Raw genomic sequence first — 15,493 nt, 5'->3', positions numbered from 1 at the left:
TACAAACGTCTTATTTCAGGTATTATTTTCTTATTCAGAAAAAATGCCTTTACTTTCATTCTGTCGCTCCTCAGAAATGGCTCAACATTTTATGTAGATAATTTAATACCAATCAGTTTATATCAAAAAGGAACTTCCCCAACACAAAAAAAGTTATTGTTTATCCCATAAAACGTCTGACGCAAAACAAGCAACACGTTTCGGCTTTTGAACGATCCATAAAAACGATTTATTCGTTGTAAACGGACAAGCGGATTTCGATTTTAGTATCAAGGCAATCCCTCCAAGCTTTACATAACTGCATTATAAAACAGGAAGCTCACATTATTATAAAATCAAACATATTGTCTTTATTAATATTTTGAATACTTACTTGGCCAAACATATTATACCTATTAGAAACAAAAATTCATACTTTTGTTTGCACATTACCTAAATGAGTAAAAAGTTATTTTTAAGGTGCGAAAATTACGAATTTTAATAGAATATGTTAAAATATCCCATAATAAGTCCTTATTAATTCACGTTTCAGAAAACGTTATCGTCTAAAATAACTTGGAAATATACTGTAATGATTTTCTATTTCAAGCACCTCTTGCCACTACCACGCACATCCTACATAAACTTATTTATTGTTATAAGGCTGTGGCCTTACTTTGGATGCTGTATCATCTCCGAAGAGACAGTCCCTAGCGACTCGATAAATAAAGGGCAAAATAAGTTGTAACCGTACTCTGATGGAAGGATAATTAATTTTGAAGCGTAATGAATTTCATTTGACGCGCATTGGAGAGTTTATACGTTTTTAATTTAATTATTTTGTTGTGATGTTAAATATTGTTTTGCAATTTGCTATAAATTTATAAGACCTGGTTGAATCGAATTGATACAGATAATGTTATTTTAAAAGGTTTCTATACTAAACTCATTTCAGATATGAAAACCTATAGAAATGTTTTGCAGGCTCATTAATTTCATAACAAGAAGAACATCTTTTCGCAACTTTGTCTAGAACCAAAAAAACAGTCTAGGCTGCACGTTGAAGCTTAACTTCAAACAGCATCAATCCTGTTATTCCAGAAACCGTGTCGGAGAGAACCAAACGTGATATTGACACGTGCCAAGTCCCGTGAAAGCCTCCAGCTTTGTTTTTCACAGAATTTTGTTTCGGGTTTAAACCCTGTTATGTGAATACACTGGAAAAGCCTTTGTACCTACTGTATTTTGTTCATCAATAGTACCAACTATTTATCAAGTATCAAAACCGCAGGATTTTATTATAATGAGTAGGCATTTCTACTCATTTGATAAAAATAGAAATAGTTCTGGAAAGTGGAGAATATTTTTTAATTTACTTTTAACAATAAGTGGGATTTTAATTCTGTAACACTAAATAATTTGGTAGGTATTTAATTAACGAAAATTGCTTTTGAATATTTTATAACTTATTCTGAAAATAGATTAGGTATTCAATCAATCAATAAATATCAAAATGATACGTTAAATTGGTACATAATTATTTGAAATAATTTGATATTAATAGAATAAATCTATACTTATCTATACATATAATAAATCTGTAGAAGGGTCAATTCTGTACATTGAAAATATTGAAAAAATAAATAGCAGGGGGTGTTACTGGATCAATACCAAACCCAAATATGTGATTAAAAAAATTTTTGTCTGTCTGTCTGTCTGTCTGTCTGTATGTGAAGGCATCACTTGAAAACTATCGGTTCGATTTCGATGAAACTTGGTATAATTATACCTTATTATCCTGGGCGTAAAATAGGATACTTTTTATCCTGGAAAAATACGTAGAAAAAAATTAATCTTAATTTTTCAGTTTTATCCATAGACTTTGTTCCGTAGAACCGCGAACACACGTTGCGTATTATTATAGGCCTAGCCGTATTTGGGAATTGGGTCCAATAGATATTTATAAGATGTTATTGACAGAGGTACTCAAAATGGAGAAATAACCATCCACGCGAAGACCGACATCCGCGCGGACGGAGTCGCGGGCGGAAGCTAGTAATATTATAAAGCTGCAGAGTTTGTTTGTTTGTTTATTTGTTTGAACGCGCTAATCTCAGGAACTACAGGTCCGACTTGAAGAATTATTTCAGTGTTAGATAGCCCATTTATCGAGGCTATATATGTATTATCACGCTAAGACCAACAGGATAGTAATACATATATAGAACATACTTTACAGTGAAAGTATAAATTTTACAGTGTGTACTTTAAATACAATACGAAGTCACAATGCCGAAAATTAGTAACATATACAACATAACTTTTAAATGAAATTGCTCTAATTAAACATAGAAGTTTACAAAAACTTTTAAAAATAATTAAACTGTCACAAAGCACAAACACAAACAATACCTAATACAAAATAGTCTGACGTTGAAATGTTCACGTTGTGGTGAAATAGTAATTTATGAAAAACAATTATTGAGAGTGGTCTTATACAATATATCAGAGTATAATAGCTAAGCCCTGAATAATTCTAGAGTTTTTTCTATAAACTTTGACATTTGAACTGCTTGAATCAGGGTGTATTTTTTTTATTAAAAAAAGAGCTAAAGCTAGACCGGCAAAGTAATATGAAAAGTTGGATTTGCATGCAGAATTATTTAATATTCCATAGTTCATTTTATAGTATATACGTATATATAATATATATTATTTATTACTAGTTAACTATGGTACGTAACTATTTACGGCTGATAAGACATGTACTTATTAATATATACATATTTTCTTTTTCTGTATGTACATTATTGGCATTCAGTTTGTGAAGTAAACACAGTAAAGAAACATGCCTGTCCAAAACAAAAAAAAAATGGACGACATTTCACGTCTGCCAACCCGCATTTTTATTATCAGCTATAAACTCGCCTGAAAGAAGCCTGTTCTTACAGTTAGATCTAACATGGACTGATAAAACTAAATACGAAGTCGGTATTTGTTGTCTTTCGTGTAAATGTAAAGTATTTTATTTTATTGTCATTGTCATATTATATGCACTATGTACATTATTTAAGGATAGACTGGGATAGACAGTCTTATGTTAGTCAAACTCATTACTTAAGTAAACTAGATTTCGGTTTCGATTAGGTATATCTTCATTAATTATCTCAACGTTTACATTTGGATTTTTATAGATTCTATTTTATTATTCGATGTCATAACGTATTTTAATGGACAACGATGGAAAATCTGTAATTTCCAAATATAATGTAACTACAAACTTTTAATAGATATTTTCGTTTTTTCAAGCAATTTTTTTCTCTTTTAAAAGATAAGTGGAAGGACAAGAATACCCGAATTTGTCGCGCTGTCCTTGAATTTTATGTTTAGAGCAACACGATTTGGGGCTTTTATTTCAACAGATTAGGTAAGATATATTACTACACCCTTGTAAAAAGGATACAAGATAGAATAATATATTTAAGAATATTCCTAAAAGGAGGCTTTTGAAACAACGTAATAAAGCTGTACAATTATGCTTTATCACGTAATACATAACAAAAGAAGTGTAAAGTAGCTGCAATATCCGTAACAACTAAATCTCTTTAATGAAATAAGCCATTTTAGTGCCCGTAAAGGTTTCGCAATCAACTCGTCTAGAGGTTGAACAAAAGGTTAACCGAACATTGATTTTAAACACTATTTTGTAGTTGTTTTTGAATTTTGAATATTTGAAACATCCCAACTTAATTAAATGTTTGAAATTAAACAATTAGAAGCTATTTGATAAATAACCATTATTTATTGTAGGTATAATTATATAAGTACTAGCGGTCCGCCCCGGCTTCGCCCGTGGTACATATTAACGTTTTCTCTACATAAGAACCATCCTCGTACTTCAAGGAATATAATAAAAAAAGAATTATCGAAATCGGTTCAGCCGTTCTCGAGTTATGGAATTACAACGAAAAGTGGCATTGATTTTTATATATTAGACTAGCGGTCCGCCCCGGCTTCGCCCGTGGTACATATTAACGTTTTCTCTACATAAGAACCATCCTCGTACTTCAAGGAATATAATAAAAAAAGAATTATCGAAATCGGTTCAGCCGTTCTCGAGTTATGGAATTACAACGAAAAGTGGCATTGATTTTTATATATTAGACTAGCGGTCCGCCCCGGCTTCGCCCGTGGTACATGTTTACGTTTTCTCTACATAAAAACCATCCTCGTACTTCAAGGAATATAATAAAAAAAGAATTATCGAAATCGGTTCAGCCGTTCTCGAGTTATGGAATTACAACGAAAAGTGGCATTGATTTTTATATATTAGAAGAAGAAAGATATAGTATTGGGAAATGGTTCTTTATCAAGACTCTTTACCTATTCATATAATTTTGATCTTGTATTGTATTAGAGTAATAAGTTAAATCTCTTCTGTATCTTTCAAACTATTAAACTAACAGCTATTATAATATAAACACCATATCTTCCAAACCATGTTTTCCAATTACTCTAAAGATGGCCGCCTCATTAAAAAGTTATAATTGCCGTAGATGCTTATGGTCGCTTGCGGCTGAACATGTGATCCCTGCATTTATATTCCCCATTTTAATGTACAAACTTACAAACTAAACTATTTCATTAGTAACGCGTGATATCGTCTATATTTTAATACTTGCTGAATGCTGATCCTCCTAGTTCTGCCCTGGTTAACCCTGTTCAGAATCAAAAAAAATTGTACCTTACCTATGTCACAAAAAAAGCTCTGGTGACTGAAGACTGGTGATGAAAGTATGTTCATAGTCAGTTTTCTGGTCGGAGTATATTTAATGTTTAACCAAAAAATATTTCCCCTTTGTTATATTTTAGTTTAAATGAGTAATAAATATCCCCTTTTAGGATATACGACATGCATTTCACATAGGCTTTACGGAAAAGATTTTTTACGAACAAGTAGGTGATAAACCTTTGAGTTTTATGCCTTACGAATATTTTTTATCAGCCTTCGTAATAGATTGAACCCATATGCCAAAACTCTCATGCCGTATCTCTCATGTACTTACAACTATTCAAAAAAAAAATAAACGAAAAAACTTTCACAAATTCAGTTAAGGAATTGAAATAAAGCACAACAAAGAATAAGCAATATTGTTTAAAAAAATACTTTTAGGCGCCTCGTTATTTTGGCGAAAAATACGTAAACAAAAATCGAATTATCTTCTTGTTTTTGTACGAGAGTGTAGGCGGGAATATCATCTGGAACTTAATTAAAAGCTAAACTCAATTATGATACAAATATAACATTTTTATTCTTTATCTAAAATTGCTTGGTTTTTATTTTGTTACTGTTTCTTATTCTTATACTCAATTGAGAAAAAAGTTCAGTCCTCCGTGACAAATATATTTTACATGGAAAGTATAGAATAATTATCTATATTGTAGTGAAATATTACTGTACCTACATAGTTTCTAGGATAAACTGCATTGTGTTACGATGTTCATCTTTGACAGTTTTAATAATGAGTAATTTATTTATAAATAAATAAAAGTAAACAATTTTCAATTTTCTACATTATTTCAAAACTGTGGCATAAGTTTTATGTGCCGTTGGAAAATTCCATTTAGTGGATAGCCAAACAATTTCTTAAAGCGGTGTAAACTTTCAGAATAGTTTTAACTACTTAGGAATGCAAATTGAGTATTGAGTAAGCAAAAAGGAATTAGGGTAATACTAAATGCTTTATAAGATTATAAATACGATGTGAATATCTTTCTTGTCAATCCATTTCAATTTATATATCAAAGAGTCATTAAACAATACTGTACGATTAAAATAATGTAATAAAAAATTATACGTGATAAATGATGTAAGAAATCAAAATTCCTGACATCTTCGATCCTTATATTTTTGTAGACATGACGCGGCAAATATGATAAAGTAGAGTAAGAAAAAAACCTACCTATGTTTTTTTTTCATATTTAATACACATAATAAATAAGTATAACAACGTAGCAATATTATTTATATTAATAGATACGTGGTCTTCCAAAATGACCTAACTTTTTTTTAATAGTGGAGAATGCTCTTGCATACCTACGGCCTTTCCCCCGAAGACCGTAGGTATACCGTAGTCCGTACCTACAGGTATACCGTAGGCAAGTGGACCTAACGACTAAATTCATAACTATACTATAATCCCAGGACTAACAAATTGTTTACAATAAAAAATATAGTTGTAATATAAACCAGCACATTAACAATAAACTCCGACTCGTTTAAAGTCGACAACCCCCATAATAGCAAACAGTTTGTTGACACGACACGACAACTTTAAAGTCCCTAAATGCTAAGTTCCAACAGCCCTCCGTCACGACATAATTAAAACCGGTCGTGCAAACTAAACTATAACGTCGTTATGAAAATGCAAGTTTCACAATTGTTTTAGTTAGTTAGAGCCTTGAATATTATGCGATTAACATTTTTTGTTTATTGTTACAATTAATTTATGCATAGGAAATGGCTCAGTTTTACGATGGCTGATAGAGTCACGGGTTGCCAATAGCCTATTTAACACTTTTTGATCATTTTCCTTCACTATTTGTTCTTTTTACTGGCAAATAATCCAAGCAAAATATGTACTGAAATATTGAAACTGACTAACAATCTATCCCGACTAAAACCCCACTGTGTTCCGTCGAGCCGCTTTAATGATGGGCCGCGGGTATTGGTTATTCTTCCGTGACCGACTAACAATCTATCCCTGAGACATAGTAATAAATAATAATGTTTCTACTTCTCTTTTTTTTTTTAAAAGGCTGAACCCAAACCACAAGAATAGGCACGATTAGATCATTTTTGCCAAGTCATGTACCTTAAGTGGGTGAAATGTAGCATGAAATAACTATGCCCGAAAACAGTTTTCTTTACTCATACATATGTATAAATAGATATAGAAAGTAAATGGATAATTAACGTTCGGTTATAGTTTTATCCAGTCACTATAACATCGTTATGAAAATGCCAGTTTCACAACCATTACTTTCGATTAAAGCTATTCATATAATTTGTGCACGAATGTTTTTTGCACGAATTATCAAAAGGTAATTAAAATATGAAAGAATAAATATGTAATAAGCTTTCAGTAATTGTAGAGTTTACAAAGCTACTAACGACATTATGGTTCAGCACAAGCTTCTTAAAATGTATTTGCATAATCTAGATATAAAATCGATCGGCATCAACTTCACACCAATTAAAGACGCATCAGTAAGGAAATCATCGTTGCGCATTTTCCAAGATGTATTCTGACTGAACAACACGCTCGCTCCGTTGAACCGGAAACCTCTTACAATCCCAGTCATTTTCCGTTTAGTGTCGCCCCCTTATTATTTTCGTGACATTTAACAATAGAAAGGACCCGTCAGTTTATTAAAGTTAGTCTTCAGCGGTTCAGTTAAATCTTTATTTGAATTTACCTGCTGCCTGCAATTTACCTGCAATTGCAATTTACATGACATTATCCTTTCCTGAATGTATTCAGATTGCAGGGACTGCATATTTCACAGCTATTTCATCTTTTGTTCCGGGCTCGTTTCTATATTTAATTTATTTAATAGGTAAATAATTTAAAGGAAAACGACTGATGTTGCCAAGTCTAAATTTGCAAAGTTCATTTTAATATCACATACAACATCAGAAAAACACATAATAATATTGTTTTAACGTTAATCCCTCAATTACATGACCAAATAGAGCTATAAATGCTTCAATTATTTCAATTGAAAAGGAAAAATGGCTTACCCCTTCCCAAAACAAGTTAAACATGACATTTAGAAAAGACTTTTTGGCGCCATACAAGAAGGTTACAAAAGGTACTCTGATCTCGCCAAAGCAAAGATTATTCCCATTCATTGGGTCCCTTTTTCAGTTCCTACATTTGTTGGTGTAGTATAATCAGAGACCTTGGCCCCGGGTCGCTTAAATTTGTACGAAACATTTAAACAAGGAAACCCTTGATAAAAAAGGACCTTTGATGGAGTGTTGAAATGAGATCGACCCATAATGAATTGATGAATGTGTTAATATTTTTGGATACAAATCTGGCTGTACAAAAATAAACATTCATTGAGTTTATAAAGTATATCTATACTCCCATCAATAAAGGTGAAAAATATTAATTTGAAACATAATTTATCCGTCTAAAGAATGAAAATCATGATATGATTATAGCACATTTTGCTACATTAGCAATAAAACTAATAAATTATCTTTGCTGTATCCAACCTAGACGGAGTCGCCGTCGGATATTAGTATTCAATTAAATTACTGCCTAACTACAGGTGATTAAATTGGAACCTTAATGGCAGTTGAAGCCATATGCTTGAGCTATGTTAGCATCCTTTATGGTTACGAATCGAGTTACTGCACTAATTAACTAGAAATTGGATGCGGGAATAAACCTTGGAAAATAAATGAAAAAGCAATTATAACAGACCTAATTATATTAATACTTCAATACTACTAATTACTTCATAAGGATTATAAATTAGAATAGATGTTGATGATATAATGAATAAATCGCGTTCAAAATTCTTGAATTTATAAATGTTTCACAAACTTAAGTTAATTACGTAACCCAATTCGGAATTTACATGATATTTCGAGGCAGGAATTTCATAAACTTTTGCGGTATTTCGAGCGATAAGTTTCATTTACATCAAAAGCGTTATTAAGAGTGACACAGTTAAAACGTATTAAAATTAGGCAGTAGGTATACTTATAATTGTGACATTAAATAAGTTATTTATGCGTATCGTTTTATCTTTATACTATGGTTATATCTAATTAATGTCAACAGCCAAGGTATTGTTTAGATAACGTGTCGGAAAATAATCAAATTGCGAAATTTGTATTACATGTGAGGTTAAAGGTTAAAGTAATCAATCTGATAAACATCAATTATCAGATTGATTACAATCTTGATCGTTTAACTTTAACACGGATATAATTAAACAGCGTAACATTTATAAGTTGTAATTTCTACATTTCTCGTTTATACCTAAATAATTTTTATATAGCATAAATTATAAATATTATGTAAATAATATAAATGTCTTTCAATATGATTATGAAATGCCTTTTATTTATGTTAGTAAATTGTATTATATATTCTTCGTTTTTGTTCCAGTGCTTACTTGAAAGATGACTTTGCAGTTCTACCGTATCTAGAAGCAGGCTTCAACAGGGTAAGTGGGTAACACTTACGATATTTTTATAAAGAAATAATTATATTCTGGCTCTTCTTAAATACACAATTTAAAATGATAACTTTTCAAACCACTCTGGAATGTATATTTATCGTAAATAGTTTTTTATATATTTAATGTTGTAAAACTCGTTATACTTACAATTTCGCAACCAAAAGCTTTTACAATAAGTTGTTGTGTAAAAATATTATAACCTCAGTATTTGGTAAATACATCATACAATTGTATTCGAAAAATATTGTATTGCTTATTATATAAAATCATACCAGATACAAATATGTACCTATTTACTAGATGCGAAGGTTATATCCCTGTTTTCTTATAGACGATACACACATCGTCAGAATAATAATATGTAATAAAATACGAGACTAATAAGCTTTTCTCGAACACAAAAGATGGGAAAAATCAAAACGGCATTGAGCAAGAATGGAATGACAAGGCGACGCTTTATTGTTATCGAGAAATATATAATGTTTCTTGTTATATGATTAGCTTTTGTTATCATGAATCATAGCGAAGATTGTAAGTGCAGGCACGTCATTATTTTCTTTCTATATCAAGCTCTTGAAAGGTTCTAGACAGGTTCAAGAAGGAGATATTATGTGGGCGTCTATACTTTTTTAATGTTTGTTCCCTCTTCATAATATGACGTAGACTAGTATAATTATGTGTGTGTTATGAGCATATTATGAGAGTAAAATTAAAAATAGAGATATTACCGACGCGGGGAATTTTAATGTTAGATCATAGGTGTTAGCAATATAAATTTAGTTTATGGATTGATAAAGCTTTCCTTTTCGTGACTGTATTTTGAAAGAAAATATTATAGGGTGATCGGTCGAAAATTAGCATCACTACATAGAATAAAAGAAAGTCGCTTTCTCTGTCTCTATGTCCCTTTGTATGCTTAAATCTTTAAAAGTACGCAACGGATTATGATGTGTTTTTTTTAAATAGATAGCGTGATTCAAGAGGAAGGTTTTAGTATATAATTTATAAGGTTTAAGACAAAGCGGGCGAAGCCGCGTGGGGGAAGCTAGTTTTATAATATACGTAACAATGACTAATCTGATTACAGCGTCAAGCGTGTATCAAAATAATTAAAATAATAATTAGTCCTATCTTACTTTCGATGAGATCACATGATGGAAATACTTAATTAATTATGTCACTTCCGTTGGTGACGTGATAAATCAGTTATGCTATCATGAAATCTCAATCGTCACTTCACAATCACAAATTTTCTATATCTTAATTTGTTCATAGGGATGCTATTATTAACCACACATAAATTTGAGTTTTGATTACTTTTTATAATTTGTAATGCTATTGTTGTGTGTTTGTATGTGTTGAAATAAAGGATTTCTTTCTTTCTTTGTTAGGTGTAATAATTAATATTTTTTAAACATTAAATTTATTATTATAGCTTATTAAAGAAAACAGAAAGTGAAATATGGTACAGAACTTATTATATTAAAAAGTCAATCTTTTTAAGGTTTTTTAACCATGAACAAATAAACACAACGTTTCCCATAAAAGTAATTGTCTTATTTTTCTCTACCAGATAATGGTAGAAACGCTAGGCTCCACAGCATGGTGCGCCGAAGTCCTACAGGCGCGGTCGGCCGCGGCCACCGCTCGCGCGCAAGTCACCGCCGTCACCGCGCTTGCCGCGGCTGCTGACCGCTGCAGGGACCTCGTGGCTATTACTGATGACCAGCAGAGGGTCCTGGTGAGTGGGATAGACTTTTATTTGTATGAACTGTGACACAGTAGTGTTTGAATACGTACTCGTGTAGTGTCAGAGTAGCAAAGTGTAATAGATGAATAGCTCGTGTGACATTTGTGGCTACAACAGGCTATGGCTGAAAAACAGCGGTGAAAGCACTGGCCTTTTAGTCATTGTTTCCACCATATGCTGAGTTCATAGCCTTTTCGTAGTAAACTGTTATTTTTTCTTGTGTATTTTTTTGTTTATGTGTTTGATTTTTACTGCGAATAAATACTTATTCTATTATATTCTATTCTATTCTATGTTGTTTAGCGAAGAATAAATAAACACTAAATCATCTTTATATGCCCATATTGCAGAATTATAGCTGATAATTTGTAACAACGGTTTGTACAAAATAGAAAAATATGCACATCATAATACAGTTTACATAATATCTCTTTCGTTCTATTTAAATATTTTTTTCTTTAATCGAACATTTGAGAAAGACCCTCACATAGAAGGCAAGGGTCAATCACCAAAACTGCCATTTAACTAAACTTCCATTCCTCAGCTCACCAACAAGTCATGGTGCCGCGTAGTGGGCTGGCGGGCGGAGGAGGGCCCGCGCGCGCTCACCGACACAGTGAGTGGCGAGGGGCTGCGGCTGGCCACCAGCGGCGCGCGCGACTGGGAGGCGCCCGTCATGCTGCGGCGCCGCGCCTCGCCCGACCCCGTGCTGCTGACGTGCAAGGGGGCCGCCGTGTCGCTCACTAGGTGCGTATGTTCTAGGTCCCATGCTGCAGCTGACAAATGAGTTGTGGTGTTGCATAGTGCAGTAGCATGCAAAGGAGGGCCCGCGTGCGCTTACCAAAACCATGAGTTGACATCAACATTATCAGCTGTCTTTGACACATGCTATTTTGCGCGCGCAACTGGGAGGCAATAGTGATGATTTCGCGACTTGCCATGACTAGGTAGTGACGTAGTTATAGTTAGGAATATTCTATTTGCCCCTGGACAAAATCAACGGTCATTAATATTAACTTCTACAGTAATTAATGTTCGTGTTTTCGGATACATCTAATAATGAAAACTTGGGTTCCAATTTTCGTCGTGTACCAGAATCTGTAATGCCTACTTACTACTATATTTATATTAAAAACTTAAAAAAATTCGCTCTTACAAATATAAATCAAGCTTTAATATTTGTATAACCCCAGGAGCACATCTCACATAGTGGTGGTGTGCGAGGCGAGCGGCGCGGAGGGCGAGCGCGCGCGCGGCTCGCTGCACTCGATCCGGCGCGGCTCGCTCGACGTGCGCTCCGTCGCGTCCGACGGCCTGCGCCGCACCTCGCTCGCCAAGCTGCAGGGCCTGCCCTTGGAAGCGCCTATCACTAAGGTAAAAGGTCTTTTAAATAAGATAATAAATAAAATTGATTTATTTCAAGACATGTGTTACCATATGGGAGGTTCAATATAATATAATTATACGAAATTAAAATTGAAATTAAAAACAATTTGAGCATCATTTATATTCCCGTGACTTCATAGGTCTATACCCTAACATAATGTGATGCATAAAATGCTGATTATATTGATCGTACCTTAACCTCCCCAGTCTCTATAGTTAATCATATATCCTAGGCAGCTAATTTCAATCAGCAATGGGAAACAAAATTAAAAGAATTTTCACATAAAATGCTTATAATTTTCCACAGGTGATATCCCTCCTCTCCACGGCAACAGAGGGCGCTCCACCATCCACAGTCGCTTGCATCGAGCGCGCGGTCGACATGCTGCGGACTTCCGAACTGTACTCCCCTCAGATGAGAGAAGACCCCAAAATGCGCGCGGAAGACCCCATCGCTACTGACCTTATTGGCGCATTACTATCGGTAAGTTAAATAAATGTTTTTGTTTGTACTTGATATTGTAATTTGTGAATATTGTTAGTGTGTGTATATGTTACAGTTTTAATATTATAATTCCTATAAATGGCAATGTTTTTGTATTCGCCCTTATTTACAGACCAAACTATAGTGAGTTATGTAAACGAACTATAAAAAGCAACTGTATAAGAGCATATTCAAAAGCATTATCAAAAGGCTTATATATATATTTTTATTTACGCAGTTTATTCACAATAAGAAGGCAATAAGTGACACTGCAATGTGTACTAACATGATATTTATTTGTTCACGATCCTGTTGGGCCTGGATAGCGGGAGCAAACGAACGCAAACCTTATATATATGGTAGGAGGATTCAGATTATCACAGCATCTTCTGTGACTGTCCTTAGATTTTTTCAGCATAGATGATTCGTTTGATTGTCGCCGATACTTCGCTTGCACTCTTTGTTATGGGGATCGTTTTGATTGGATACATACATAAAGATGAACCAATATGTTTTCCATTAAATTGAATTGTTGTTTTATCTTAAACAACGTCCTAACTTACAGCAGACAAAGCATACACACTCAAACATCATCTAATATAAAAAAAAATTGCCTAATCTAAACATCTAGCTTTGCTTCCAAATAATTATCTAACTTAATATTACACAATTTTTATAACAGTACAAATGATATTACTTATTAACAAGTAGTCTTGTGATTTGTATGTAGATATACTAGTACCTATTGTAAAATATTTATCCTTTTATATTTATTTTTCACGGCTAAAATCAAAACGATCTCCATTCTCAAGCTGTTCTGATAATCTTTACACTTAGTAGCATTCCATCGAAACTATGTATTATGTATGTTTAACTAATATATACAACTAATTATTTATCTGTATACATTTAATTATCATATTATATAACCCATTCATCAATAGAGTTTATTCATGAGTAGATAACAACAATGCAAGAAAACAGCATTGTCGTATATAACGAGTACATAATTAACATAGATTAATTATTATTTTAAACACGTATTGAGAATATTTTTCTTTCAATTCATATATTTGTATTTCACACATATTATATATTTATTTCTTAACTGTACAAAGTTTTGCAAGCAGATTATAATTCTATAAGTCAATTATTATTACATTTTAATATATTTTAAATAAAATAATTTTCTATACATAATTTTTCTATCCACAGGGAACCTCCAATGTCTTGTCATCTCGAAGGAGCAGCAATGATTCTACAGTCGTACGATCGCAAACCAACAGGACTAATATAAAACATAAGGTAATTATAATACGTCAATCAATATACTTATATTATACATAATTACCCACCCCACGGAATCCAATCATTCTAACTAGGTACCATATACCATAAGATATAACATAATATCTATACGAAAATGTTAAAGATAATGAAAAAGACATCTAAAAATTCCATTACTTCAACATTTCAATTATCAACCCAATTAAATTCATACAACAAACTTAGAATAACCGCGCTTTTAGGAAAAAATTGTATAAAAAAATGTACTGATCACGAGAAAATTGTAATTTTACTTGATCCTTTTTCTCACATTTTATCCAAACATTTCTCCTTTCATTTGTACATATTTCTTCCACCCTATGTATTAAATAACATATATACCTATAATAATTAAAGATAAAAATTTATTCGTACAAAAACCAACCTATCTAATCAATCTCCAAGCAATCGTTACAGACGTCTGGCCAACTGCGCGAAGTCCTAGACACAGCACTCAGTTGGGACTTCGAGATATTCCGCCTCGAGGACCTCACTCGTGGGCGCCCGCTCACTCACTTGGGACTCACACTCATGGGCGGTCGGTTCGATGTGTGTTCCGCACTCGAGTGTGATGAACGGACATTACTGCATTGGCTGACGATCATAGAGACTAATTACCACGCGGTGAATACTTACCACAATTCAACGCACGCTGCTGATGTGCTACAGGTAATTTTACTTTCATAGTTAGTGTGGGAAGATTCACTCTAAGATACATTATAAACACAATTCAGATTTTATATTTAAGCTTTACCAAATTTTCATATGAGATATTAGTAAATTTCCTCTCGATAAAAAAAAATTCAGTACCTAGGTAACATTTTAAAATTTCTTGTTACACATTCTAAAATTATAAACTAAAACTGTTCCAGTAATAAATAATGACTATTCAGTCCCATACACAAAATCTGATTTCGCGATGTGAACTCTACGCCACCCCAGTTAATATTAAAGTACACAATACGAAACTCCTCTATCAACCTAATAAATCCATCACAAAATTCCAGGCGGTAGCGTTCTTCCTAGAAAAGGACCGTCTCAAGAACCTTCTAGAGCCGCTGGAAGCAGCAGCCGCGCTGATCTCCGCCGCGGCGCACGACATCGACCACCCGGGCACGTCGTCCGCGTTCCTGTGCAACTCGCGCCACTCGCTCGCGATCCTCTACAACGACGTCAGCGTGCTCGAGTCGCACCACGCCGCACTCACGTTCAAACTGACGCTCAGTGAGTTGGAATGTTCTAGATTGTTTATATAGGAGATTTGTTGTACTTGAATTACGAGATAGAGAAAATAAATATTCTGT

The 15,493-nt window shown here is 33.2% G+C and overlaps 1 protein-coding gene across 2 annotated transcripts in view; it reads left to right on the top strand.

Annotated features, from left to right (window-relative positions):
• Window positions 1-15,493, top strand: part of LOC123698984 (high affinity cAMP-specific and IBMX-insensitive 3',5'-cyclic phosphodiesterase 8-like) — a 64,013-nt gene that overhangs the window by 43,331 nt on the left and 5,189 nt on the right. The window contains exons 5-12 of one of the 2 annotated variants that reach the window (XM_045645828.1): window positions 9,171-9,228; window positions 10,817-10,984; window positions 11,538-11,740; window positions 12,187-12,367; window positions 12,687-12,863; window positions 14,079-14,168; window positions 14,607-14,858; window positions 15,197-15,413. In XM_045645828.1, the coding sequence (XP_045501784.1) occupies window positions 9,171-9,228; window positions 10,817-10,984; window positions 11,538-11,740; window positions 12,187-12,367; window positions 12,687-12,863; window positions 14,079-14,168; window positions 14,607-14,858; window positions 15,197-15,413 (1,346 nt within the window). Of the gene's footprint in view, window positions 1-9,170; window positions 9,229-10,816; window positions 10,985-11,537; window positions 11,741-12,186; window positions 12,368-12,686; window positions 12,864-14,078; window positions 14,169-14,594; window positions 14,859-15,196; window positions 15,414-15,493 lie in introns of those variants that run through there. The other variant, XM_045645827.1, reaches the window with a different exon arrangement.

This window comes from Colias croceus, chromosome 17, assembly GCF_905220415.1.
Source record: "Colias croceus chromosome 17, ilColCroc2.1".
Classification (NCBI taxonomy): Eukaryota; Metazoa; Arthropoda; class Insecta; order Lepidoptera; family Pieridae; genus Colias; species Colias croceus.
This window is presented reverse-complemented; position numbering and strand designations above follow the sequence as displayed.